The sequence below is a fragment of the Rousettus aegyptiacus genome, unplaced genomic scaffold, assembly GCF_014176215.1.
Source record: "Rousettus aegyptiacus isolate mRouAeg1 unplaced genomic scaffold, mRouAeg1.p scaffold_m13_p_6, whole genome shotgun sequence".
In the NCBI taxonomy this organism is placed as follows: Eukaryota; Metazoa; Chordata; class Mammalia; order Chiroptera; family Pteropodidae; genus Rousettus; species Rousettus aegyptiacus.
Window position 1 is genome coordinate 93805770 of NW_023416309.1, and position 26672 is coordinate 93832441.

At 42.2% G+C, this 26672-nt stretch overlaps 1 protein-coding gene across 5 annotated transcripts in view; it reads left to right on the forward strand.

Moving 5' to 3' along the window:
* The window catches only part of CA10 (carbonic anhydrase 10), a 431002-nt gene extending 404823 nt beyond the window's left edge, over positions 1-26179 (forward strand). For 4 of the 5 annotated variants that reach the window (XM_036222010.1, XM_036222009.1, XM_036222011.1 and 1 more), the window contains 5 exons: positions 2962-3057; positions 7430-7502; positions 20465-20619; positions 22811-22985; positions 24550-25857. In XM_036222010.1, coding sequence (XP_036077903.1) covers positions 2962-3057; positions 7430-7502; positions 20465-20619; positions 22811-22985; positions 24550-24572 — 522 coding nt within the window. In that variant the 3' untranslated portion in view covers positions 24573-25857. Of the gene's footprint in view, positions 1-2961; positions 3058-7429; positions 7503-20464; positions 20620-22810; positions 22986-24549 lie in introns of all 5 variants that reach the window. The other variant, XM_036222012.1, reaches the window with a different exon arrangement.
* The last annotated feature ends 493 nt before the right edge of the window (positions 26180-26672 follow it).

Consider the following 26672-nt stretch of genomic DNA (forward strand, 5'->3'; position numbering starts at 1 on the left):
ACATATGGTTGGCAGATATTTTCTCCCATTCTGTAGGGTCCCTCTTCACTCTTTTGGTTGTTTCCTTTTCTGTGCAGATGCTTATTTTGGTGCAATCTCACGTGACAATTTTTGTTTTTATTACCTGTGTCATGAACAAAAAACAATCATTGCTAAGACCAATGTCAAGACTTTTCTCCTATGTTTTCTTCTAGTACTTTCACAGTTTTAAGTCTTACATATAAGTTTTTAATATATTTTGAGTTGATTTTTGTATATGGCATGAGATGAGGGTCCAATTCCATTCTTCTGTATGTAGATATTCAGTTTTCCTAACATTAATTATTGAAGAAACTATCCTTTTCCCATTATGTGTCCTTGGCACCCTTGACAAAGATTGGTTGATGATAAATGTGTGGATTTTTTTCTTGGCTCTCTAGTCTGTTCCATTGATCTACACATCTGTTTTTATGCCAGCACCATACTGTTTTGGTTACTATAACTTTATAATATGTTTTAGAAACAGGAACTGTGATGCCTCTAGCTTAGCTCTTCTTGCTCAAGATTGATTTAGCTATCTACAGTCTTTCATGGTTCCATACAAACTTTAGGATTGTTTATTCTATTTCTTTAAAGAATGTCATTAGAATCTTGATAGGCATTGCATCATAGATCACTTCGTGTTGTATGGGCATTTTAACAATATTAAGTCTTACAAGCCATGATGTTAGATGTCTTTCATTTATTTGTGTCTTTTTTAATTTCCTTCATCAGTGTATTTTAGTTTTCAGTGTGCAAGTCTTCACTTCTTTGGCTAAGTTTATTCCTAAATATTTTATTCTTCCTTTCTTCCTTCCTTCCTTCCTTCCTTCCTTCCTTCCTTCCTTCCTTCCTTCCTTCCTTTCTTTCTTTCTTTCTTTCTTTCTTTCTTTTTTTCTTTTATCTTTTTTTTTTCGGCTATTGTAAATGGGATTGTGTTCTTAATTTCCTTTTGGGATAATTCATTGTTAGCATATAGAAATGCTGCCAACTTTTGTATGTTCATTTTGAATCTTGCAACTTTACTAAATTCATTTATTAGTTCTAAGTTTTTTATTGTTGAGTCTTCAGTGTGTTCTATATATATGATCAAAGATAATTATACTTCTTTCTTTCCAATTTGGAAGCCTTTTAATTCTCTTTCTGGTGTGATTGCTCTAGCAGTACTGTGTTGAAGAGAAGTGGGCACCTGGCCTTGTACTGGATATTAGAAGAAAAGTTTTCAGTTCTTCCCCATTGATTATGAGATTAGCTGTGGGTTTTCACATGTATATCCTCTATTGTGTTGAAGTTCCTTCTATAGCTGTTTTTTATAATTTTTATTATGAATGAATTTTGTCAGATGCTTTTTCTGAGTTTATTTGAGGTGATCACACAGTGTTTATCTTTCAGTCTGTCAATGTGGTATCTCAAATTGATTGTTTTATATATGTTGAATCATCTTTGCACCCCAGACATAAATCCCCATTGGTCATGGCATACAATCCTTTTAATCCAGGTTGATAGTATTCTATTGAATATTTTTGCATCTGTTTTCATTACAGCTGTAGTTTCCTTTTTGTGAAGCGTCTTTGTCTAGCTTTGGAAACAGGATGATTCTGGCCTCATAAAATGAGTTTGAAAGTGTTCCTTCTTCTTTTTGGAAAATTTTAGGAAGAACTGATATGGATTCTTCTCTGAATGTTTGGTAAAAGTCACCTGTAGAGCTATTTGGTCCAGGGCTTTTCTTTGTGGGCAGCTTTTGGTTACTACTTGAATCTCATTTGTTTTCATCTGTTCAAGTTTCTGTCTTTTCTTGATTCAGTCTCAGTAGGTCGTACATTTCTAGGAATTTACCTATATATTGTTTTTTTTTTAACTCTATGTTTGTGTCTGTGTGTATGATATCTAAGCACAAAAAATCTAGAAAATATATTGTAAACTGTTAATAGTCATATTTCTTGGAATCGGATTAGACAGAGGCAGGGGAGCGAGACTACGACATTTTTTTACTTCTCTGTTTTTTATTTTGTTACAAAAATTATGCTTCCATACTGATTTTAAAAATCTATTTTAAAACCATACTCCTAAATTGGTATCTAAGAAGAAATAATCATACTCATTTTTCAGAGGAAGCAGTTAAGTCTCCGTGAGGTGGGGGCAACTTTGTCATGTGGCTCAAAATTGGTAGGGCATTAGTGTGAATATATATGTATGCTATGTTTCACAATTTTTTAAAAGAGTTCTTTTTAAATGAGTAACAGAGGCAAAACCTATTTCACTGGAGCTCAGGTCCAGGACTCCTTTTGCTACCCACCCTGCCTGTTGCACAAAGACTCAACAGGCAGACTGCTGATCTCCGTTGAATGAGGAGATAGTTGAGTCTTGCACAGATGACCCAGGGAGGCTGGTGCATTGGAGCCTAATCGGCTCTGTCTCCATCAGGACAGCTGCTTCTTGCAGGCTGGCCAGTCTCCTCTCAGAGTCACTGGGCTGCCTCAGGACCTAACAATTCCCTGCTTGCCCAGAGGCCAGGGGGAAGGTTTACTCCTGCCAGTGGCAGCTGTGGGTGCAGCCCTGGCCAGCACCTCGGCCCCTGCAGGGCAGTTCCACTCTTAATAAGGGAAATTTGCTTTACACACACTTTAGGGGAAATGTCCTGAGATGGAGCCAGAGCCAGATGGGCACTGAGCTTATGAAAGGCATGATTGTTACCAGAAAATATTTGCAAATATGTTTGGGCATTTTTGTGTATGTGTATATGCATACATTTTAAATGTGCACACGCATGCACACGTGCACACACACATGTACGCACACAAAAATCTCTTCAATTACAAGATTGTCTTTCTAATTGTTCTACAATTTACTTTGCAGTTTACCTTTATGTAGGATGGATATGCCGTGCCTCGCACAATTTAATGCTAGATTGTTGTTCTTATTGTTGTTTTTCCCTCCTGCCAGGTGCAGCTCATCCACTATAACCATGAGTTATATACAAATGTTACAGAAGCTGCAAAGAGCCCAAATGGATTGGTGGTAGTTTCTATATTTATAAAAGTAAGTGTCTTGCATTCCTTTATTCTCTCTTCTTGCCATTCCCGCCACAATCAGAATATCCATTTATAGTCCTGTTAGATTTTAGAAATAACAACAAGGGTGGTGTCTGTGCCCAAGAAAAGCCGCAGGGTGATGACTTTTATATCCATGAGATTTATGAATAATGAAGTCCCTCTCAGTGAGATGCAAAGACGGTGGGTTCCATTTCAGAGCATCAGGGCTGAGGATGCAGCAGCTTCTGTCCTAGAGAGAAAAATGGTGCTGGATCCAAGGAGACTTCAGGTCCCACCTCATGCAGAAGAATCAGAAGGATCTAATAGAAGGGGAGAGGGTGACTCACTTATACCCCATAAGATTAAAGCCTTAACCATAAGTTGCCCCTTGGAAAAAAAAGATACAAGAAAAATGTGAGACGTTCCTCCCCTCCAGGTACTGCACTAAACAGCTCCTTCCAGCTTCTCCACAACCGCTCTGAGTATTATCTTCCCCTCTCCCTTTCTCTCATAAGCATCCCCTCCTGGGGAAAATTAAGCAAAGATAACCAGTGCTGGCTTTGTGACACCCTAGGGAGGCTCCACATCTTCCTACTAGACAACAACAACAACAAATCTCCAACCAAGGCAATTCTAATTTGTTAAAAGGTAATTACCTTTAACATTTTTGACAGATGGAGAGTGAAATACATATGCAAATTTAAAGGAAGATGGAAAAAAAAGAAACCATCTTTCTAATTGGAAAAGAAAGGGGGGGAAAGGCAATGTGTGGCATTTCCAGAGGTCGGCAGTCACTGTGCTAACCCCGTGGGAATTTTTGGCCAGATTATTAGAGGAAGTGCCCCAATGGGAACTTGGAATCTGATGAAGATGATCAATAGAAATCAAGCATTTGCCACTAGGGGGTTTGAACAGAGTTCTCGTGATGACATCATCATTGCTCAGAAAAATGGGTATGGGCCACCCCAGGCACTACTCCCTCTCCCTCCTAGAAAGTATCACCCCTTACAGTAGGCGCTTTGCCTTGCCTGGTCATCCTTCTCAAGAATCTATTCTCTCCCTCACCTCGGTCTGGTCAGAGCTATATTGTTGGTTAGAGGAATCTATGACATGTTGCTGCCCCTGGCCACCAATGCCAAACTCTTCTAGCTTGTGATGAGAAAAAATAGGAAGGGATTTGCACTCAGGTAAGCATATTCTTAGGCGACCATGCCTTCATAGTCCCTGATGTGACATCCCAAAGCAGTTGGTCCTGCCAGACCCTGCTCTTTACCTCTTGGCATCATCCCAGGCCCTGTTATAATATGCAGTACATTTCTGAATGTCAGGTACTGACGTAAGTACTTTACATACATTATATATCATTTAACCCTAATAAATCTATGGGGTAGACATTAGTGTCCCTATCCTCGAGATGAGAAAATGTTTCAGAGACTCTTGGGCATTCTACCCAAGTTCACGTAGCTTGTAACAGCCCAAGTCTTGCTTGATGGTAACACTAATGACCTTGTTCATACTCCATGCCCCGCCCCACTGCAGAGCTGGGAGAGCACAACGCAGATGAAGAGGAGAGAAAACAAAACCATCTCCCCCACAGCCTCATGCTGCCCGCAAGCACTGGACAAATTCTACATCTTTCATCCAGCCCCCGTTATGACATTGATAACCGCTCAGTGCCTTCAACCTCAGGCCTACAGATATGTCACTATATTGGGTCATACGTGTCCAGGTGCTCACCACTCCCCCGTGGCTTCCATGAGTAACTGCCATGGCAACATGGGCTGCCCAGCAACTCCTGTCCTTTGGTGGGTGCCTCAGCCTCAGCCCCTGACTTTGACTCACTACTGAGTCAGTGAATGTCATCCTGGAAGTACAGGCACATTGCTGCTGACAGGGTGATTGATACCCCAGGAAGTCAGCCTCCTCAATAGCAAACTGCTGATGTGTCTCACAGACTCTTACAAAAACACTTACTCCACCGATATTACCGACGTGGATCCTGGCTGCCGCCCTACGGGTTGTGGGGAGGAATTTATGCCCCCAACCCTGAGGTCAGTGAAAGGACAGTGATGAGTTTCTATATCTTCTCAGGCCAATTTGCCCCTTAGTTTGTCTATTCTTTCTGGCTAGATCTCAAAATAAGTCACAACATTTCTTTTCCCCACATAATCGACTTTCAGGCATTCCACAGTGAGTTACCCAAGCTGTGACTTGTCATTCACTCATACCAAAGCACCAACAGAGTGTGAGACACAGGCCGGCCCTGTTCTAGGCACTGGAACCTAGAAATGAAATGAAGAAAGCCCTTGGTCTCTAAGGGCGCACAGCCTCTGATAGGCGTCCCTTCCTTCTGATCCTTCTACCCCCACCCCCCACCCACCCTGCCCAGCCCCCTGCAGGGTGGCCAGGAACAGAAAATGAGAGGCCTATACATCCAGGTCAGCTGAGCCCTAGAGATGTCTGTTGCCCTGGCGAAAAGCTGAGCGGTAGAAGCATTGGAGCTGTTGGCTAAAATAAGAGACTTGTTTATCTGTGGGTTTTATTTATCTCCGCCCCCTCCTAATCTCCCATCCTTCCCATGACCACAGGGAACTGAGATTTGGCTGTAATTGCTGCTCAATCACACACCATTAACTTCCCACTTAAGCTCACTTATACCAAGTACATATTTTATCCTCTCACCCACGCAACCAACACACTGGAGCCCACAAATCATCTGTGTGCACTCTGGAAAATTTTCAATTATTTTTAATCAACTCAAAAGGGTCCAGTCCCAACGTTAGCACTGCCCAGACTCACCGAGTACCAGGAGCCCGAGGCACTCAATTAAGGGACATGGCAGATTCCTTACCTGCTGCGACATTATATTGTGGCTCTCCTCCTTCCATGGGGTACATTGGCACACAGAGGTGGCTTCAAGCTACCTTTTAGATGGCTGAAGAGGATAGCGAAGTAGAAGTTGTATTTGGCACTAAAGGTTCTGGGGCACAGCAGTGTCCGAGTTGGGACTTTTCTCTGGTTGTGGGTGGGCTTTTATAATCTCCATGGAGCATTGTCACTCACCAAGCTCCTTTGGTGTATGTCTCACCACAACATGCCCAGGAAACTGTGGGAAAGGAGACACAGATGGCAGGGAAATAAACAGTCTGTGCTTTCTCCAAACTAAAAATTACCTGTTGCTTATCTAATAATAATAATCATCTGCTGCAATTTTTCCAACCCTCGGAATAAATCAATTTTAAAATGTTGATGTGTCACAACATCCGATTAGCACCCGAGGCGTAAATTACAGAGCAGAACTGAGCCGAGAAAGGTAGTAGAGAAATGGCTAGGATGAACAATGGTACCTTAAAAAGGCTGAGTCTCTAAAATGGTGGTTCCCTGGCTTAAGCCCCTTAAAGCTTGACTCGTTCTCTCAAAAAAGAAATTTGGAGACCTAAGGGCATGAGCATAAATGGGAACTTATCCCTGAACACCTAGTACAATGTTTGGCCCATAAAGGGCACCTGGTAAATATTTATTGGGAGTATGGATGCATAGATGAATGGATGGGTGGGTGGATGGATGGATGGATGGATGGATGGATGGAAGAATGGATAGATGAGATGATTGCTTGGCAAGACTTATGATAAATTCAATTCATGCAATAATAAGCAGTGATATAAGTTTCTATAATACTTCTTAGAGATTTGTTTTTACTTCCTGATACCCTGTTATGGGTACTCTTTCTCTCTCATTTTCTACTTAGATTACTGCCCCCTTCCTAACATGTCACTCCCTACCCTCTGTTTAAAACCCTTTGATGGTTCCCCATCCCCATGGAATAAAGTTTAAATGCCATAACATGACATTCAAAGCATGAAATGAGCTAGCCCCTGTCTACCCCTCTGGCCTCACCTCCCATTCTTCCTCTATACTTAGCTCCGACTATACTGAAACACTTGCCCGAGCATGCCTAGTCCTCCCATGTCGATGTATGTGCAGATCCTCTGTACATAATCCTTTTCCTTACCCTTCCTTCTTTGCAACACTCTACCACCAAAGTACTTTGCTAACTTCTCCCCATCTTTCAAGACTCATCACACGCCCTGGCTCTCCAGATTCCCCAAGAAGGTGGTCCTCCCCTAACATCATCACACCTATGACTATCATAGCACTGTTCATACCATATTATAACCATTTGTTTACTTACCTGTCTTCTTTCTCTACACTGGGGTTCCTGGGGAACAGAGTCTGTATGTTTGATCTGAATTTCCAGCCATCATAGTGTCTGGTATGTGGTTTACCCTTAGGAATATGATGAATAAGCAAATGCGTGGAGGTAACATTTATCCTGGAATAGTACTGCCCAGTTATTAATATTTTCTTTTCTCCCCTAGGTTTCTGATTCATCAAACCCATTTCTTAATCGAATGCTGAACAGAGATACTATCACAAGAATAACATATAAAAGTAAGTACGATTCAATATCCTATATAACAACTATTCTATAAAGATTAGTCCTTTATGAAGGAAGGCAGAAAGCCAAAACTGATGATCTCCAAGGGCCCCTTTCAGCTTCATGATCCTTTAATTCTGTAGGAAGCCACTCTGGAGAGTCAGGGTTGGCTAAGAAGCAGCTCATTTCAAACAGAAATCCCTGGAGTGTCTTTGTCATCCACGCCTGCCTAAGGCAATAATGATTATTATGATGACGGTCATCATTATCCCATGGATTGATAATGAGCTGGGGGACTCTACTAGCTGACAAACTCAACCATGTCAGCTGGCCATGTTTGGGCCTTTGCCAATTATGTGGTGGAAAAAGCATTCACCAGGTAGTTGGGTTACAACCAAAGCACTTACAGAGGCTGTCTGGTCAGATCTCCCTCTCTGCATTGCTGGGTCTCCCTTTCAGTTGGAGGCAAGATGACATCTTTCTTCATCCTCAAGTATGACCTACTGATCTAGAGGACTCTGTTCAGTGTCTTGGGTTTCCCAAGTGTGTTATCCCTAGAATCTTTAAGCGGAAAAGCAAAAACAGTACAAAATTGAAGACAAAAGAGGGAAAAGGTGCTACTGTCATTTACAGAAATCCCAGAAGTTGCAGGATTTGGCAAAAGTTATGTGAAATAGCACACACTAAGAGATCAAAGAAGTCAGCACACACACAAAAATTACCTAATTAGGAGTGAGCAGGAAAGTGGGATCCAAGTCCTGATTTCATCCTTAAGCAAGGACAAAATTTTGACTGTTCCTCATCTGTAAAGTGAGGATGTTGAACTTAAGGTTTCTAAGGTCCTTCTGGGTCTAGGATTCTGAATCAAGCAATAGGTAAGTGATGATTTTTGCAAAAGTTAAAAGCAGTGTGCAAACATTCTAACACCCCACACCCCCTTGATGTGTCCTCCAGCAAGTGAGGAGCTTCAGCTGTGCCTGCTGCTTCTGCTTCCCATGGTAACAGGGAAAAGACAGAGTCAATGTTTATAGATCTCACCTTGGACTGCTGGAGGGAGAGTATGGGGAACCCTTTCCTGGTTCATTTATTCATTCATTTAGCAAACATTTCCTGCACACTCGCCCCATGACAGACAACTAGCAAGCCTACTGGAATAAAAACACGGGCCAGGCACCAGCTCTCCCCACAGGTACCCACTGCCAAATTACTCTCATATGAAGAGGGTGGGGGTGGGAACAGTAGGAGTGATGAATGAACCTGGAGAATTGCATTCCACCTAGATGGACATCACCTAGAAGAGTGAATTAAATAGTCTCCAGAGCCACCCCGCCCTTCATCCACGTGCCTGTAGAGTCCTAAGTGCACACCTAGATTGCTCGGCGAAGGAAGACGTTTCTGCTTCGTGTGCGAATAGCACATTTGATAACTGCCTGCGAAAGATTATTAGCCTTTTAACTTTTTGATTTAAAAAAGCATGAAAATTAAATAAAATGTTTTCAAATAATCTTGAATTTGCAGCTTTGAGACTGTGAAAAGCTGTGAAATCGCATATTAAGCCCCAACATACGATCTAACAGATTACCGGCTGCAGAGTCCATCTTTAGTGGAACTTTTGTCCCCACCCTACCCCCAGCACTGGTCTGATTAATTAGATTAAGTGATGTGGCTGTGACTGAAGAAGAACACACCCACGTGGTCTGCTGTGGGAAGCTGTCCTCAGGAACAGGTCCTGATTCTGGTGCAAATAGGGGCTGGAGAGCCAGGGCGATGGATCTTGCTGGGACCAGTGATGGATGGCTGTTTTGTGGCTAAGAGAAACTTCAACTTTATCTATTTCAAATGAGGTGTTCCTGCGGACTGCTACCCCTATCGTGTCTGTGGGAACAGAGAAGGCACACTCTGACCACAGCTGAAGTGGACAGCAATGTTAAAACCTTCATTCATCTGTTCACTAGCTCCATGAATGTTATTGAGTGGCTCCTGAGTGCCAGGATATACAGAGAGCAATAGAATACGTTTCCTGTCCATGAGGTCCTCACTCTCTAGTTGGGGAGACAGGCATATCATAGCATATTATAAGGATTTGCGTTACAAGTTCAATGTTAAAAATATGAAGAGAATTCTTTTGGATCACAGAAAATCTTCTTAGAATTACATGGCAATGTTGCACAAAGCGGGATGTCGTTCAAATAAGGACTGAATAGATGAATAACTGGGAAAGAAAGAAAAGAGGAAGGAAGGAAGGAAGAAAGAAAGGAAGGAAGGAAGGAAGGAAGGAAGGAAGGAAGGAAGGAAGGAAGGAAGGAAGGAGAAAGGGAGAAAGGGAGAATATTCTAAACCTTGAGAATAGCATCCAAAGCAAAGAGAACATTAACATGACTATGATGAGTTCAAAGGGATGAACTCTGTCTTCATCAGCTCTTCATCTAACTGTATATTCAATAAACATTGGCGACAACCTGAATTTATGGAGGAATGAATAGCAGAGGAGATGGCAGGAAAGATGGCCTGGAGCCAGATCTTTAAGGGTCTTGATGCCATACCGAGGAGTATACGCAGAAGATGTGTCTAAAGAAATGCCCTCAACGTTTCTTGAGACACCCTTCTAGAAATGCAAGTAGAAGAGAACAAGAGTCCCTCCTCCTCCTGTCCCTCATAATCTATCTGTCAGGAGCAAGGGAAACAAAAAGAGAACTTAAGGAAGATAAAGAGACCCCCATGGGGAGAGGTTACTGCTTTAGGACCCCTAATCACAGGTATTTTGTGCTCTTACACTCACTGGGGAATAATAGAAGTGTTCCCGGTCGCACATTTATCACAGACCTGAAGGAATGACACCAAAGAGATAATGATGGCTACATGTGGGAATGGCCTAGACACTGCTATGCCCAGAACACTGTGGCTGAAGGAACTGATTTGCTCAGCAGGAAAGCACCAGCACTCTTCCCTTCAGCTAAACTCCCTGAGGCAGACGGCCTGTGGAAGGCTGGCCAGGCGGCAAGCAGGGGAGTTTCTGAAACAGAAGTCATTCGCTGGGATGCAGCCAGTGGGTGGGAAATACAAGCCTGCAAGTCTCTCCAGAGGCTCTGCAGAATGCAGCAGGTGATGCTGGCCTCAGCCCATGGATTCCAATCCAGAGGAAGACAACGCCACCTGCTCAGCGGCACCTATCAGGGTACCCTGCTTTCATACTTCTAAGACAAATAAATCAATTCCCCTCACTGCCACCCCACCACACTTCCCAGGGACACCTGACTTCAACCCCCACCCACTCTCTCAACCAGCCCATTCGGCTGCTGCAACACAGAATTACAGCCCGGCATAGTTCCAATTTATCCCATCGCTTAGATGTGGTACCCCATCTACAACTGAGTGAGCGTTAGGAATATGGAAGTGATGCTAACTGAGCACTTTCCGTACTCCAGACCCTGTGCCAAGAGCTTTTTACATGCAGCACCTTACATAGTGCTCACAAAGCACCTACCTTTCAAATAGGTACGATTGCTATCCCAGTTTGCAGATGAGGAAACCAAGGCTCCAAGAATGAAGTCATTTGACTAGTAAGTGGCTATTAAGTTAGCAACTCTGCATAATAAGCAATCATTCAGTGATAAGCGCTGCTGTGTCTGTGGGTTGGTTGTGATAGCTCTGCTGCCAGCTACAGGTCTACAGGCCAGCTAGGGCAGCTTGGCTCCACAAGGCTGTTATTTTTCATAAAATTTTTTGGTGTGTTTGTCTCTTAATTCTAACTTGGGTTCAGTCTGAAGGGCCATCTTTTTGCTTTTTCCATTCATTTCCACTCAGAAAGGACATAAACTAACCACAGAACCTATAGGCACTTTGAAAGTTCAGGGTCATACCATCCTAAGCTCTCTGCAACTCCTGTCTGTGCAGGATTTCCACTAGTGGAAATCAGTGTCATCCAGAGGGACACGGTGGCACTGCCGTTACTGGCACTCATCATAACCGGAGAAGTCATGGAGTCAGTCTTTCCCTGATGAGGAGGCCATCATAATGAGAATCAATCTAAGACTTTGAGCAGAGAGCGACATGATCACTGACAAAAGGATCACCCCATTCGCTCGATTGAGAATAGACTAGAGACAGGCAAGGATAAAAGTTGGGAGATGGTTGCAGCAATCCAAGCGATGTGACAGTGTGGATCATGACCAGGCTGGCGTGGGGGAGGTGGAGAGAAATGATTTGGTATATTTTGAAGAGGTTTCTTTATAGATCAGATGTGTGATGTGAGTGAGAGAATTCAAGGATGACTGTAAGGTTTTTAGCCTGAGCAACTGGAAGGAAGACATTTCCATCAACTGAGATGGGAAGACTGTGGATGAAGCATATTTGTGGGTGGGAAGGGAATTAGAAGTTTCAAACATGTTAAGCTTGAGATCTACGGGGCATCCAAGAAGAGGTGTAGAGTAAGCAGTTGGATATGAGTCTGGATTCCAGGAGAGAGAACCAAAGATATAAATGTGGAAGTCATTGAGATCCAGATGGCATTTAAACTTGGGTGAAATCATGGGAGTGAGAATAAATAGAGAAGAGAGGCGGACATGTCCTCACTTTTGAGAGTAGCTCAAATCCTCATGACTTAGGATTGCAAATCATTCTAAAGATATCTTTTAAATCCCACCCTGGAAGAGGCTCTCGTGTGTCTGTCTCATCCACTAGCTGAGGAGGTGTGAGGAGGCAAGAGCAATAATGGGAGCATGGGGCGAAATCACCACAGAATGGCAGCTCACAGGGACACAGTCCATTTGCTTGGTTTGACCACCGCTTAGATGACTTGGGGCAAAAAAGGACTTGTGCAAAATTACTTTATTGAGCCCGTTAAGAAACCAACACCAGGGAATCCATAAAAGGAAGAAAGGAGAATCTTGCCAAAAGACTGAGAATTTTGGAAGCCAGATATCAAGCTGGTGAAATCCGCCATACTATGGGAAACAATGTGTTCTAGTGAAAAGAGCTGGAACCAAGTGGACTTGGGCTCCTGGCCACCACTTCCTTTGCTGTGTGGCTTCAAGCAAGTTTCTTAATATCTCTGAGGTTGAGATTTCCTCATCAGTAAAATGAGTATATTAACACCAGTAGTGAGAGGGTTTGGGCAAGGATTAAGCAAGATAATGAGTCAGGTTCCCCAGGCAAGGACAGGTATAAACTAGGTGCCTAATTTCGTGTGTTCCTAAATTGTCCTAAACTTTGAGGGTTATTAAATTCAGCTTCCTGAAGGGTTGGTGGTAGGTCACTAATGATGCCAAATAAAAAATATGTTTAAGATAAAGACAGAACAGGGCACACAGGCAACAGTGTGCTTGCTTTAAACAAAGCACAGTTCCCACGTGTGAATTCACATAGTGGGCGGTCACGGCCTGGGACGATGCCACAACCTTCTGTGGAAGTTTACATTTTATACGTCTACGCAAATTTTATAGAACTCTCACTAAGCCACACCAACAGTGGAAAAGACCAGCCTGAGTTCATCTCAGGCCGATTTTAGAAAGTCTTCTAAAGAAAATCCATTTCATTAAAGTTAAATTCCCCCGCAACAGATTGAGGGTCAAGACTGAAATCATGACATTAAAGAGTGGATTTTCTGAATGGATTTTCGGGAGGAAATATTGATAATTTACTCAAAGTATTCTAATTTTTTTTAATGTAGTGTTTTGGAATAATGCCAATATCTCTCCATTGTCCCCATGTTAATTAATTAGCAGGCACAGAGCCCCTTTATAAAAGGTAACATTCTTATCATTTTAGTATCCATGTGACTTTATTGAGCTAGCATTTTTTTTTTTATTTTATGATATTTTAAAGTGATGAAACCAGTGACTAATGGAGTGCAAAGAGCAATCTTAAATGGGTAAGAGGGAGTGGTTATTAGAACATTACATATGAATGAACTCTTTCTTCCAATGTTCTAGGACACTGTACCATTTTAGTAGCTTCTTCTCTTTCTGTTTCCCATACTCCATTCATTCCATAGATAGTAAATAAATACAATGGTGAACTTTGGTCCAGTAATAATCCAAAATATCACAGATTCAAAATTTGAAGGGATCTGGCTATTGTCTTAATATATTTCCTCCAAGGAAATAAAGACATGACTGAAGGCGTTTGGAGGAGAGATTTTAAACATGATATTTTGACACACAATGCGAGTTCCTTTTAAAACATCTTTTTTCAGTCTTGCCTGTTAATAACTTTGCTTTAGCCTCCCACCCCCATCCCAGCTAAAAGACGAGTGTGTAGGCAAGGGCAGACCAACTTGTAACTGCCTTATAATTCTCAGTTCTCAGAAAGTATTCTGTGCTCCTGCTCCTCGGAGGTACACTGTGTTAAATGTGATGAAATATCGCTGGGGATTTTAAGCATATTGCTCCCGGTGCCTTTCCTATGCTTAATTGAACTTGTACTTTCATTTCAAAGGAATGGCTTTGGAAATGTTTTCACAGAATGCGCAATGCAGCACACCCCTTCTTGTGTTGCAATCAAAGTAGTAACTCAAGTCAGCGAGGGACAGAAAAGCTGTGGCCTACCTCATGAATTCAATACTCGAAGGCTCTTTTTTTCATTTATTGTTTGTGTAAAACAAAAAATCATATTACTTTCTGCTTTAATAATTGCCTTTTTTCATTTCAGTTGAATGTGCCTCAGATTATAAGAGGAAATGTCATTCTATTTGAGAAAGCTGCCAAATAGCTCCATATTGATCAGAAGCAAGTCTAGTATTGATCTCTGGAACTGCCAAGCCATTTTTTCATTGGCATCATTCTCTTTGAATGGGAACTTCATAAGCAGGAAGCCGGGCAACATTAAATGTCATCAGTGGTCCACATAAGTAAGCACAATGCATTTAACAGAGGCAGCCACTGAAGCCCAGACTAAGGGAAGGGGCTCCACACTGTGTGGTTCTAGGTAGTTCATCGCAGTGTATTTCTCTTAGACAAAAAAAGAAAAAGAAAAATTATAAAGTCAACTTGGGAATTGTGTCCATGACTAAAATCTCAGCATAACAGAAATGATAAGACAGCAAGAGTTTGTCATAAAATCAAGAGCACAGCTGTCAACTTCTACGGTCATTAGAAAGAATAAAATTGGGCTATAAATGTTGCATAAATATTCTATACTTATTGATTATCCATGGGGTCTTCCTGTATTATAAAGATATAGCCAACACAAAAAATTACAATACTATCATACCAAAAATTTGTCCTACTCAAGATAAATTTGTCTACATAAACTTATTTCTGTTGAAGGGTGTTTTGGGGTTTCTAGGCTTTTTTTGGCATGAAGATGACTTTAGAAATATCCAGAATAGTCCAGTGCCCCAAAATAAGAGGTTACATGACTTAGCCATGAAGGAAGAGTAAGTTACTGGCAAAGCCACAATTAGAACTTAAACCTGAATTGAGACTCTCGCTTGAAGTACAGGGCTTTGTCCTCTATACACTATATTCTCCTTAGATAGATGATAGATAATGGTACATGATAGATGATATAGAGATAGGTAGGAAGATGATGATGATGATAGATGGATGGATGGATGGATGGATGGATGGATGGATAGATAGATGATAGATAGAGATAGATAGATAGATAGATAGATAGATAGATAGATAGATAGATAGATAGATAGATGATACATACATACATACATACATACATAGATAAAAAGATAGAATAGACAGATAGAAAACCTCTCTATAAAACTATCCGTGAAAGTTTATTTCAAATTCTGCCATCACTTCTTCTCAGGAAACACCCTTAAAGCAAGCAGAGGCTTGCATGATCATCCCATTGGCCTCAGAGCTTCACCCTACATCTGAATCTCTGCTTGTAAACAGCTCTGACCTCCGCTAGATCTTTGTCACCCTTACTAATGTGTAGAACCATGAGAGCTGGGAGAGCAGAATCCACTTTCCAGTGCATTGGTTCTTAGGCTCCTTTTGGTTTACAGTGCCAAACCAATATTTTCTGCTGGCTGCTGCATGGACTAGATAGTCTATGGGTAATAATTAGTTCCTGGCCTGATCAGCCATGGACGACATCCCAGTGGTCCTTGGCACTAGGGCTAAAAACTGCTGGATTTGCCCACATTTTCTTGTGTTCCATTGCTTTTGTCCTGCCAAATACACCAAGAAAGTCTCCTTAGAAAAGAAGATGCAAAAACGTAGCATGTGGTTCTCAAATTCCAACCCATAAAAGATAGAACACTGATTTAATGGCAAGCTTTGAGGCAGAGTGGTGAGTCTGGTGAGTCGTGAAGACAAACATGACGTGTTAAATGCACAACAATTTCGGTAATGTAAATATGAGGGTTCAGGTGTGTTTGGCGTAAAAACACAGTAATGTCACATGGAGATGGGAAGCAGTCTCAGTGTCATCTTAGATCTTGGGGTGTGATATAGAGGGGTGATGGTGGGCAGCATGCATTTAAGTTAGTGGTACAGACTGGAGCCTGGGAGAATTTTCCCTATTGCCTGACAATGTTGCCTCTTACTCCCTTGGTTTATGCTCAGCACCACCAGCAGGTGGAGCTGCTGGACAGAAATCATTTCATTCATTCATTCAACCATTGTTTATTGAGCACCCACTCTGTGGTGGACTGCGTGCTGAGGCTTAGGGATTCAGAGAAAAAAAAGGCTCACAACTCAGTGAAGACATTAAGAAAGGTAAGTAGTTAGCAAGCTAGTTCAGTAAATACAGTGAATAAGTTACGGGCGACCCAGCTGAGTGGAACCAGGGGGCCTCGGGGAGGTCAAGCAGTGGTTATCCTGGAGAAGCTAGGTGAGGACATCCCAGGACGTAAGGAGTGATAGCAATGCTCCCCAGCATTACTAAGTTCTTACTACAGATCGGGCCCTGTGCCAATTAATGAAAAAACATGATTTCATTTGTTCCTCCTCTCTGAGGCAAGTACTCTGTCTTAGTTCAAGGTACTATAACAAAGTACCATATAAACAACAGAAATTTACTTCGCAGGGTTCTGGAGCCTGAAAATCCAAGATCAGGGTGCCAGCATGGTTGTGTTCTGGTGAGAACCCCCTTCTGGTGTGCAGAATTCTTGCTGTGTTCTCACATGACAGAAAGAGGATAAGAGAGCTCTCTGGAGTCGTTGCTATAAGGACACTAATCCCATTCTTGGGGACTCCGGTCTCATGACCTGATCACTCCCAAAGGCCCTGCTTCCTAATACCATCACACTGTGGGTTAGGACTTCAACATGTGAATTGGGGACAGGGGACACACAGTCTACTGCCTACTCCAATCATCTGCATTCTGTAGACATGGAAACTGAGATGCAGATAGTTCCATGCATATCCAAGGTGACCCAGATGGTGAGCCGCAGAGTCAGCCCTCACACTCAGGTCTGAGTCCAAAGCTCACACTCTTCACACTGGGTTCTTCCAAGTTCTATAGTGTGAGGAAATAAAAAGGGCAAAAGGTGAAGTATGAGTATTAGTGAGAGTCACGGAAATAACCAAGTTAGTGAATAAGGATCACCTTCTCTGATGACTGTTGCATCTCACAGGAGATGAAGATCAAACAGTGTTTTGGAAGCATGTCGTTATCCTGCTGTGTGGATTGAAACCATGAATATCATGGCATTTTGCCTCTTGCTTTTAGCCTGCCCCACCCTACCCCCCCCCACCCCACACACACACCAATCCTCTTCTCAAATATGCATGAAACACAAAGGCTGGTTATAGTTTCAAAGAAATATAAATGTTCTTTTTCTTTCCTCCAGGCATGCCTGGAAGGCCTCTCATTCTATTGCCTCCTTCCACTTCCTCCTTCCCTCCCTCCTTTCAACCACTCCACATAAAATAAGACACAATAATGGCAGCATGCTAGAGTACCCAGTGTGCTCCAAGTGCAAGCTTGGTTAAACAAATCACATTGACCTTCCATAAAGATGTGCCAAATGCTTCCTTCTCTTACTCAATATGTTAATCTTCATGCCAAAGCACCGTCAACGTAGCATCATTAAGTGCAAATCTGATCACGCTGCTCCCCTGCTTAAAACCTTTCCGTGGCTCCGCATTGCACACAGGATGAAGACCAAACTTCTAACAGCGCAGAGAAGGACCTTCCGGGTGTGGCCTGTTCTGACCCTCCAGCCTCATTTCTCACGTACACTCTAGCTGTCCCCGGGTGTGCACTGCTCTGTATGTCCTTAGCTCTTTCTCTAGCATGACTATCCAGTGCCCTTGACAGCCACAACCCTGCCAGATACTCACTGATTACCTCCTGTCATTCAAGATGCAGTTCAGGTCAGCTCAGTGAATCCTCTCCCGAGTACCACCCTTAAGCAGAACCGACAACCTCTCGATGTACACAGTGCAGATGCACATCACTGTCTGCTGTTCCTTGCTGCCTTCACTTAATTACATCCTGCTCGCCAGTACCTAGCTCAGTGCCTGACACATACTAGGGGTCTAAGAAACAGAAACCAATGATGAATACTGAACATAAGCTTGTTGTGTTGGCACCCGATCTAATTTCCAAGGACCATCACATCAGTGTGTGCTCTGGGCATCGTGACTTTGTCATGGAAGCATCTAATCACCCAGGCCAGAGTGCAGATCCAGCCCAGTCATGTTCCAATCACTGCATCTTTCCTGGGCTTGTGCTGATTCCCTGATGTTGTTATGAAAAGGTATAAATATTTTAATGGAAAGTGAAAGAAAGTCCTTTGTCCTATGATTGGTCTCCAAATCCAGGTTGGCCATTCTCTTTTATGGGTATTAATGTTGTCAGAGCCCTGGAGAGATTCAGCTACCCCATCAGTGTAGTCAGAGGCCAGGAGGGGCTGTTTGGGATGGAGCAGACAAAGGGTGCTTCTGTTTACAGCATTCTGAACCACTGGCTCGGTTATTTGTTCTTAATTGACAAGTGAAGGAGCACTCGAGTTGAGGTTCTCTTGGCAAAGATGGCCCTTTCTTGTCAGAGGAATTTGAGTGAGAATTTTCTGAAGGAAGAGATGGGAGAGAAAGTGGGCCTTTGCCCAGGAAAATGGATTAGCAGCCTTAATGCTCAGCATCAGTTGGTGAGTACAGGCCAGGCCAGGATGCCCTTATCACCACCTGATATTACAGTCTGTATGTGTATATATATATATATATATATATATATATATATATAGCCATTTGTTGTCTGTCTCTTCAACTAGAATGAGGGCAGGCACTACATCTATCTTGCACACTATCTTGTACACTTGTACAGCTTAGCCCTGTGCCCAGAACAAAGAGGTACTTAGTGAATATTTGTTGAATGAATGAATGAATGCATGGTCTGGAGGTCAGGGTTTCAGTTTCCACTCTGTAGTTACCATCTCGCTCTGTGACCTTGGGCAGATTACTCTGCCTCTCTGACCTTCAGTGTTGTTTCAGTGAAGATGTTATTATCTGCCTGAACAATCTCGTTAGGTCAGTATGGGGTTCCAGCTATATGTGAAAGTTTTTTTTACCATTAATTGTGCACACTGCTAAACTTGGAAGATTGTACTAATCACTAAAGAGTTAGTTTTTTTCCCACTAGGAGGTGTACACATGGATTAGAGAACGCACATGAATCCAGGGAGACTGGAGGAGCCAGTCTCGGCCAACCAGGCTTTGGGTCCTTGTCTTGTGTCCTTCAGGCCCCCTGGATGGGCCACAGCAGTGGATGCTCATGGCAAACTGGGACATGTAAGACCTCTGGAGACATAGATCTGGGGCAATGGAATCCATGAACGTAGATGGGCTACCCTGTGAAAAGGGTCTGGAGTGAGAAAAAAAAAAAAAGCCTTAGACTGATCCTCAGGTAATGCCAACACTGAGAGAAGCAGGTAGAAAATCAGGAGCCACCAACAGAACTCAAGAAGATAGCCAGGAAAATGTGGTGATTTAGAAGCCAGGAGAGGAGAGCAAAGGTATGCAAAAAAGGATTGTAGGGAGAAATGGAGAGTGGAGTGAGAGGTTCATTGCAATTTTTTAAGATTTGAAAACTCCAGTACATTACAATGTCATAAAAATACAACCAATGCATTGAATAAAAAAAAAATCAGAAGGAAATACAGAAAAATATTAATGGCAGTTGTTTTAGATGATCTGAGTTATTTTCTTTTTTCACTCTTTTTTCCATATAGTCTGAGATGTACTGATATCTCTAATAATTAAAAAATCATATTCAATAATAAAAGATATATTAGTGTGAATACCTCAGATAGGTGTCAGAAAAAAGGCTACCTGCATGGGCCTGACAAAGAGGAGATCCACAAAAATGAAATTAGTTGTTAAACTTAACTGTTGAATCTCATGGTGGCATTTGGCCTGATTTATTTTTCTTTCTAAAATAATTGTATTTTTTTAATTAAGCAATGCTAATAAATAAGAATTGTGACCAGGCTTTGTTTCCACAGGTCCTAAAGCCTTTAATTGTGCATTTCATTGACTACAGTGCTATGGGTCTGGGTCTCAATGACCATAACCAAGCATTTGGCTCTTTCTGTGTCCTTGTGGTAGACTACATTTCTGTCCACCAATAGTCAGTGCCCCATCCTGCAGGGAGAATGTGGTTCCTCTCATCTGTGATGTCAACCTTGGGCATGTGCCTACTTTGGATATCAAAATGTGTACAAAAGTAACATACCACTTCCGGGATGGGAGCTTCAATGGCCCACATATGTTTGACCATGCTTCTTCTGTTGCTTGTTGTAACTCACAAGGGTCCAGATAGCAGCCACTCTGAGAGTCTAGGTCCCAGAATGTGGACAATGGTGACATGGAGGAAGTCCTCAGCCAACCTAGAATTGGACATGTATGTGAGCAAGAAATAAACCTTTGTTTTTAAAAATAATTGTGCTTTGTTACTGCAGCCTATCCTGACAGAATTCTTCTGGAATCCGAAAAGGGAAAAATAATCAGCAATACTAGGACCTTTTCAAGAAACCTAAATCTCAAGTCTTTCTTATTTCCTCCTCTAGATGATGCATATTTACTACAGGGACTTAATATAGAGGAACTATATCCAGAGACCTCTAGTTTCATTACTTATGATGGGTCGATGACTATCCCACCCTGCTATGAGACAGCAAGTTGGATAATAATGAACAAACCTGTCTATATAACAAGGATGCAGGTGAGCTTCTCTGTGGCCTTTTAGTGAATGGGGAAGATGATGTGAAGAATGTCTGGGTTTGCGTAGTGCCTAGTGTATCAGTTTGCTAGGACTGCTTTACAAATTAACACAAATGTGGTGGCTTAAATAACGGGAATGTATGTCCTCGCAGTTCTAGAGGCTATAAGTCCAAGATCAAGGTGGTAGCAGGATTGGTTCCTTCTGAGGAAATAAGGAAGAGTCTGTTCCATGCCTCTCCCCTGGTTTCTGGAAATCTTTGGTCTCCCTTGGCTTGTAGAAGCATCACCTCCATTCTGCCTTCTTCTTCTCAAGGTGTTCTCCCCCTGTGCCTGTGTCTCTTTGTTCAAATCCCCCTTTTTCTAAGGACTCCAGTCATGTTGGATTAGGGCCCACCCCAGTAACCTCTTCTTAGCTAATCACATCTCTAATGACTCTATTTTCAAATAAGGTCACATTCTGAAGTACTGGGGACTCTAACTTATGAATTATGGGCGTACATAACTCGGTTCATCACACCTATGTTTAAAGAATCAGCATTTGAAAAGTCTTAGTATGAACTAACTGAAGAAGCCTTTAACCTGTCTTTACAAGAAAGGACAGCAGGGTTAGTTCCCAAATTGTCCTACAGAGATAGCATTCAAAAAGCAAACGAACAAAAGGGATAATATGGTCAAATATGTTTGAAAAACTGGTTTAAGAAAAGAGTTAGATTTCATTGTTGGGAGACTTCTTGGGCCTTTAAAATGATAATATGTATGTCGGCCTTCAAAAGGAAGCAATATGATCTGTAGCATTTCACAAACATATTTGAATATGGAATTTTTCAGAGCATCTCACAGTATTCCCAGTAAAGTTGACTAGAATTCCTCAGAGATAGATGAGAACAAGGAGATCTGGCCTTTGAGGCCAGCTTTGTAAATGTCTCATTATATACTCCTGGGGCCGTCACCTCCCTTTTTGTGAAATAAATACTGCCCTTTATGATGGGGCATGGGGAGGGCAGTAAATTACATGAATCTGTTCCAGCTCTGATGTTCTTTGATTGTGAGATTCTATAAAAACTCATAGAAAAGATAAGCAAAGGAAGCAGAATCCATTCTCCTTTACAGAAGATACACAGTTGACCCTCGACCAACATAGATCCACTATATGCAGATTTTTTTCAATAATTACCTGTACTGTTTTCAGTCTGTGGCTGGAAATCTGAAGAAGCAGAAGGCGGACTGTATGCATTGTTCTACATCATTTCATCCAGGGAGCTTAAGCTTCCATGGATTTTGGTATTTGCAGGGGGTCCTGTAACCAATCCCCCATAGATAACAAGGGATAAACTAAGTTTTGAGGGGAGTGAAAAGTTATATGCAGATTTTCAGCTGCACAGAGAATTGGTACCTCATACCCACACATCGTTCAAGGGTCAACTGTACATGCAACTCAACAACAATGTGAACAACTTGAAGACCCTGATCCCATCTGTATTGATTAGGACTCTTGATGACAAGCAACTCCCTCCCAATAACTTAGAAAAAGGATTTGTTCAAGAGATGCTGGGGCGGCACCTTATAGAATTTAAGGTCAGAAATTGATGAGAGGAATTTGCTGGAATCAGAACCCCAGAAGCCCTTTATTACTGCTTTCTTCTGCACCTGCTGGAGACTCTTTCTTCCCTCCTGCTGGAGACTCTTCTTATGCTTCTCGTCCCAGGGTGGAACAATGCCACAGATGTTTCAGTCTAGCTCCTGGTCCTGATTTCACAGCAAAGAAACCAAACTAATCCAGCTTAGTTTTGCTCTGATCCCTGGACCAATCATTGTAGTCTGGATAATACCCATGTGAGAGGATAATTCCCGGAATTGTTGGGAATTATTGAACTATGAGGTGTAAGAGAAAGAGACCCTGGAGGACACCTAGTTGGATTTCCTCCTTTAACAGATGGCATATTTGAGGATAAAAGAAAGTAATTGACTTGTTCAGAGGCATCCATGAGCTATTGAGCTAGAAGCAAAGCCTCCTCCATGCACGGAGGCATCTGTGAGCTCCAGCACAACTAAACCCATGGAACCAGGGTCTCTGACGGGCTCATGTGCCCGTTCCCAGACAGCCTGGCTCGGCCACAGTCTACACAGTTTTATTTCTTTCCTAGTGCATCGAAGAGGATGGGTGGATGTCACAGCTGTTTCTCTCTCCTCAGATGCATTCCTTACGCCTGCTCAGCCAGAATCAGCCATCTCAGATCTTTCTGAGCATGAGTGACAACTTCAGGCCTGTCCAGCCTCTCAACAACCGCTGTATCCGCACCAACATCAACTTCAGTTTACAAGGGAAGGACTGTCCAAACAACCGAGCCCAGAAGCTTCAGTATAGAGGTGGGTGCATGGCTCAGAGGGCAGTGGACCCAAGTTAGAGCTCGGTCCTCTTGCTGAGACCTGTTCTTAAAGGCCCACCGTTATCTCCCACTGTAGGAATCGTGATTATAAATGACCTTCTATTTGCATGCCGTCTTTCTGTTGATAAAGCCAATATAGATAGAGGTAGATATCAAACTTTAAATCCCTTCTGGTTCAGACAAAAGAAGCTTTTTATTGCCATCTTACAGAAGAGCCCAGAAAGGTAGATTTTTTCAAGGTTACATGTTAGAACAGGACAGCCAAAAGCATTAGAGCTTTTAGTTATGTACACAGTGGACCCTTTTCCCCTAGAAAGTGGGCAGGTGCTCTGGATGCCAGCTCACTGGGCTCCAGCAAGGTAATGTATGTGAAAGCATCTTTTTCCAGTGCTATGTCCCTAGAAATTACAATTATTCTTACTACAGGGGACATTCCACATGACTCCCACCTTTAACCCTCAGGTCCACACCCAGCCCTCTTTCTTCCCTTCTACACACTAAGTATCTGTTAATTAGGTGGTAAACCCTCAACACAGAAAGGAAGATGGAGACCGAACAGTGTCGTGGAGGACACCCAAGTTCTGGGCCTGGTTCTGTCACTAAAAGACCATGCAAACCCAGCCAAGGCATTTATACCTCTGGACCTGGTTTCTTTCATGACAGTCCCTACACCATCTACTTCCAGACTTGTCATGAGGAATGAATGAAAGCCTGGATGGGGAAGCCCTTTGCAGTGATAATGTGGGGGCTGCAAAGGGTACCAGGCAGCTTCCTGAAACTGCTACCACTGCTACCCTGTCATCCCCCATTTCATCTCTCCTGCTTCCCCCACATTTCCTTCTTTCTTTTTTTCTCTCTTAGACACACACAGAGTGCCAACACTATAATTTTCTATTCCCTTCCAGCCAGAACTACCAGACATATAAATACTCAACTCATTCATTGAGCCTTCTCTTTATGCAACACCTATTTATTGTGCACCTACTATGTGCCAGGCACTTAGCTTGGAGATGAGGGTACAGTGTGATGAAGACAGATATGACACCATTCATACAGAGCTTACAGTCTACAGCAAGGGTCAGCAAACTTTCAGTTAAGGGCCAAATGATAAATATTCTAGGCTTTGTGAGCTTTTTAGTCTCTATCAAACTCTGATGTTGTAATGTGACGAAGGTCGTAGATAATATGCAAATGAATGGGTGTGGCTGTGATCCAATAAAACTTCATTCACAAAAACATCGCACGCTGAATTTGGCATATAGGTTGTCATTTGCCCACCCCTGGTCTAGAGCAGAACTTTCTGTGATAATAAAAGTGTTTGGTATCTGCATTATCCAGTAGCTACCAGTCACATGTGGCTATTGAACATTTGAAGTGTGACTAGTACAATGATCCAACTAAAGTTTTTACAAGTAAGCAAGCATGTGTAAAACTGCCCCTTTCTCTTTGAAGTAAGCCCTCTAAACTCTGTGAAAATTAATTCAATTATGCCTTGTTTTGTGTTGTGTATGTGTGTGTATGTTTTTCTTTTTCTCTCTTTCCAGTAAATGAATGGCTCCTCAAGTAGGGAACTAGGCCAAGAAGAATCCCATCTCAGTGAAAATGCTACAACTGTGAATTGGCATAACCTAGAATGTCCCCTTCTTTCTTCTCTCTCCTTCCCTCCCTCAAGCCTCATTCACTCTGGATTGGCCCTTTCTTCATGAAAAGGGTCTACAAAACCATGGCAAGGAACATATCTCTTGCACACACTCACAAATTCACACACACACACACACACACACACACACACACACACCTACACACACTCACACACACATACACTCACACAGCCTCCAAGATGGGAAGTCAAGTTTCAGAAACAGAAAGCTCATTCATAAGAGGTCTTAGAAGAAAATAACCAGTTACAATTACAATTTTGATACTATTTTCCTGAACTAATAAACCTACTCAATGAGACTTTTCAGCCTTTGTACATACAAAATTCTTCCAAAAGAGAGAGAGGAGAAAACACAGCTCCAACAGCATCAAGCGGACTTTGTTCTTTGCATCAAGTAATCTTGGAGAGTGTCCTAGGATCATTTTAGGGCGCTGGTGACAGATAAACTAGGACAAAGTTGTTCAAGGACACTCATTTCTAGATTATGATTCTTCTGTTTACTCAACAATTTAAAAAAAAAGGACAGACATCGAAGAGATACACATTGTATATATATATCACTGCAGACTATAAAGAAATTGAATTATTTCCCCTTTGTCACATATCCGTAGTAGGATTTGCCAAGATCAGAATTGATCCATTTGCTGTTTCTTGTTTTCTAAAGGTCATACATTGTGTTTGGTTATTGTTAACAGCTCAATAAATGTGTTTTAACGAGTTCATTTTATTTTATTTTATTTTATTTTTGCTTTGGTCTGTTCTCCTTCCTTACAGGCTAAGCCCTGGCTCCATGCAACTGCATTCTTTGATTTCACTTGTTCCTTCATCTACACGTTTTGTTCATTTGCAGCCAGTTTTACTGAGTTTGTGGCAATCAGGAATGCATTTGCTAAGCAAGTATAACTTTAATTCCACTCCATGGCTCGATCATTCATACGAGGTGAGCTTTCAGCCTGAGATAGCAGGCGGCAGATTTCTTGCGTTTCAAAACTGTCATTCTCCCCATCCCCCCTGTGATGCTCCCTTGAAGGAATGCATTTTGCCTTGTAAATTCCTGGGAAAGGGGTGTCTTTTCTCTCCAGGTGCAGCTGGATCTCACAAAGTACAAACGAATGCCTTTCTTTTCTTGTTTATAATGGTCACTCACTGTGTTTGGTTACTGTCAAGAAATCAATAAATGTGTTTAACAAGTTACCCAGTACCCACGTCTGAATTTATTGAGGAGGAGGACACTCCCTGCTGAAGTCTCTGAGTCTTGCTGCATCCACAGGCAATTGCATTATGGCCGGCAGGGCAGCCAGAGCCGCCAGAACAGCCTATCCGGCCATTCCCAGAGTCAGGTAATTAATACCCTGTTGAGAAAACATATAGGCTTAGTTGCTGGAAGGGAAGACATGGATGTTCGTACGGTGGCCAAATTAAAAATAGCTTTTGTCTCATTTTTATCACAAGTGGGAAAGCACCAGCATGTAAGGTCCATGCAAATAGGAATGTTCACAAGCATATGGAAGACTTCAGCCAAGTGATTAGGTATACTGATGATGAAAAAAAAAAAAACAGTTGATATTTCATATTTGAAATAATACACTGAATTTGAATTTTTTTTTTCACTTTTTGCACCAATGTTAGGTGATAGGCTTAGCTGTAATGACATATGTGCCTATTTCTGAGTAATCACATTTTTCCAGACGACCAAATCTGTTCGCAAAAGTTTAGGGTGGGAAGGTGGCAGCCTTTCTTTGTGTGGCTTGCTGCTTCCTCTCTGAGTCAGAATCTTCCTTAGCCTCCAAAAGCAGGCAGCCGAATAACGGTTGAAGAATACTGATGGCAAGTCAACAGGCCTGGCTTCAGATCTTCACTCTGCCATTTGCCTGCTTGCAATGTGATCTTGGGAAAGCTGCTTTACTTCTCTGATCTGTGTTGGGGATGCTAATAACTATCTCCATGAGTTGTGATGCTTAAATGCTATATAGCTACTTAAAGCAGCTAGCACAAGACCTACAATAA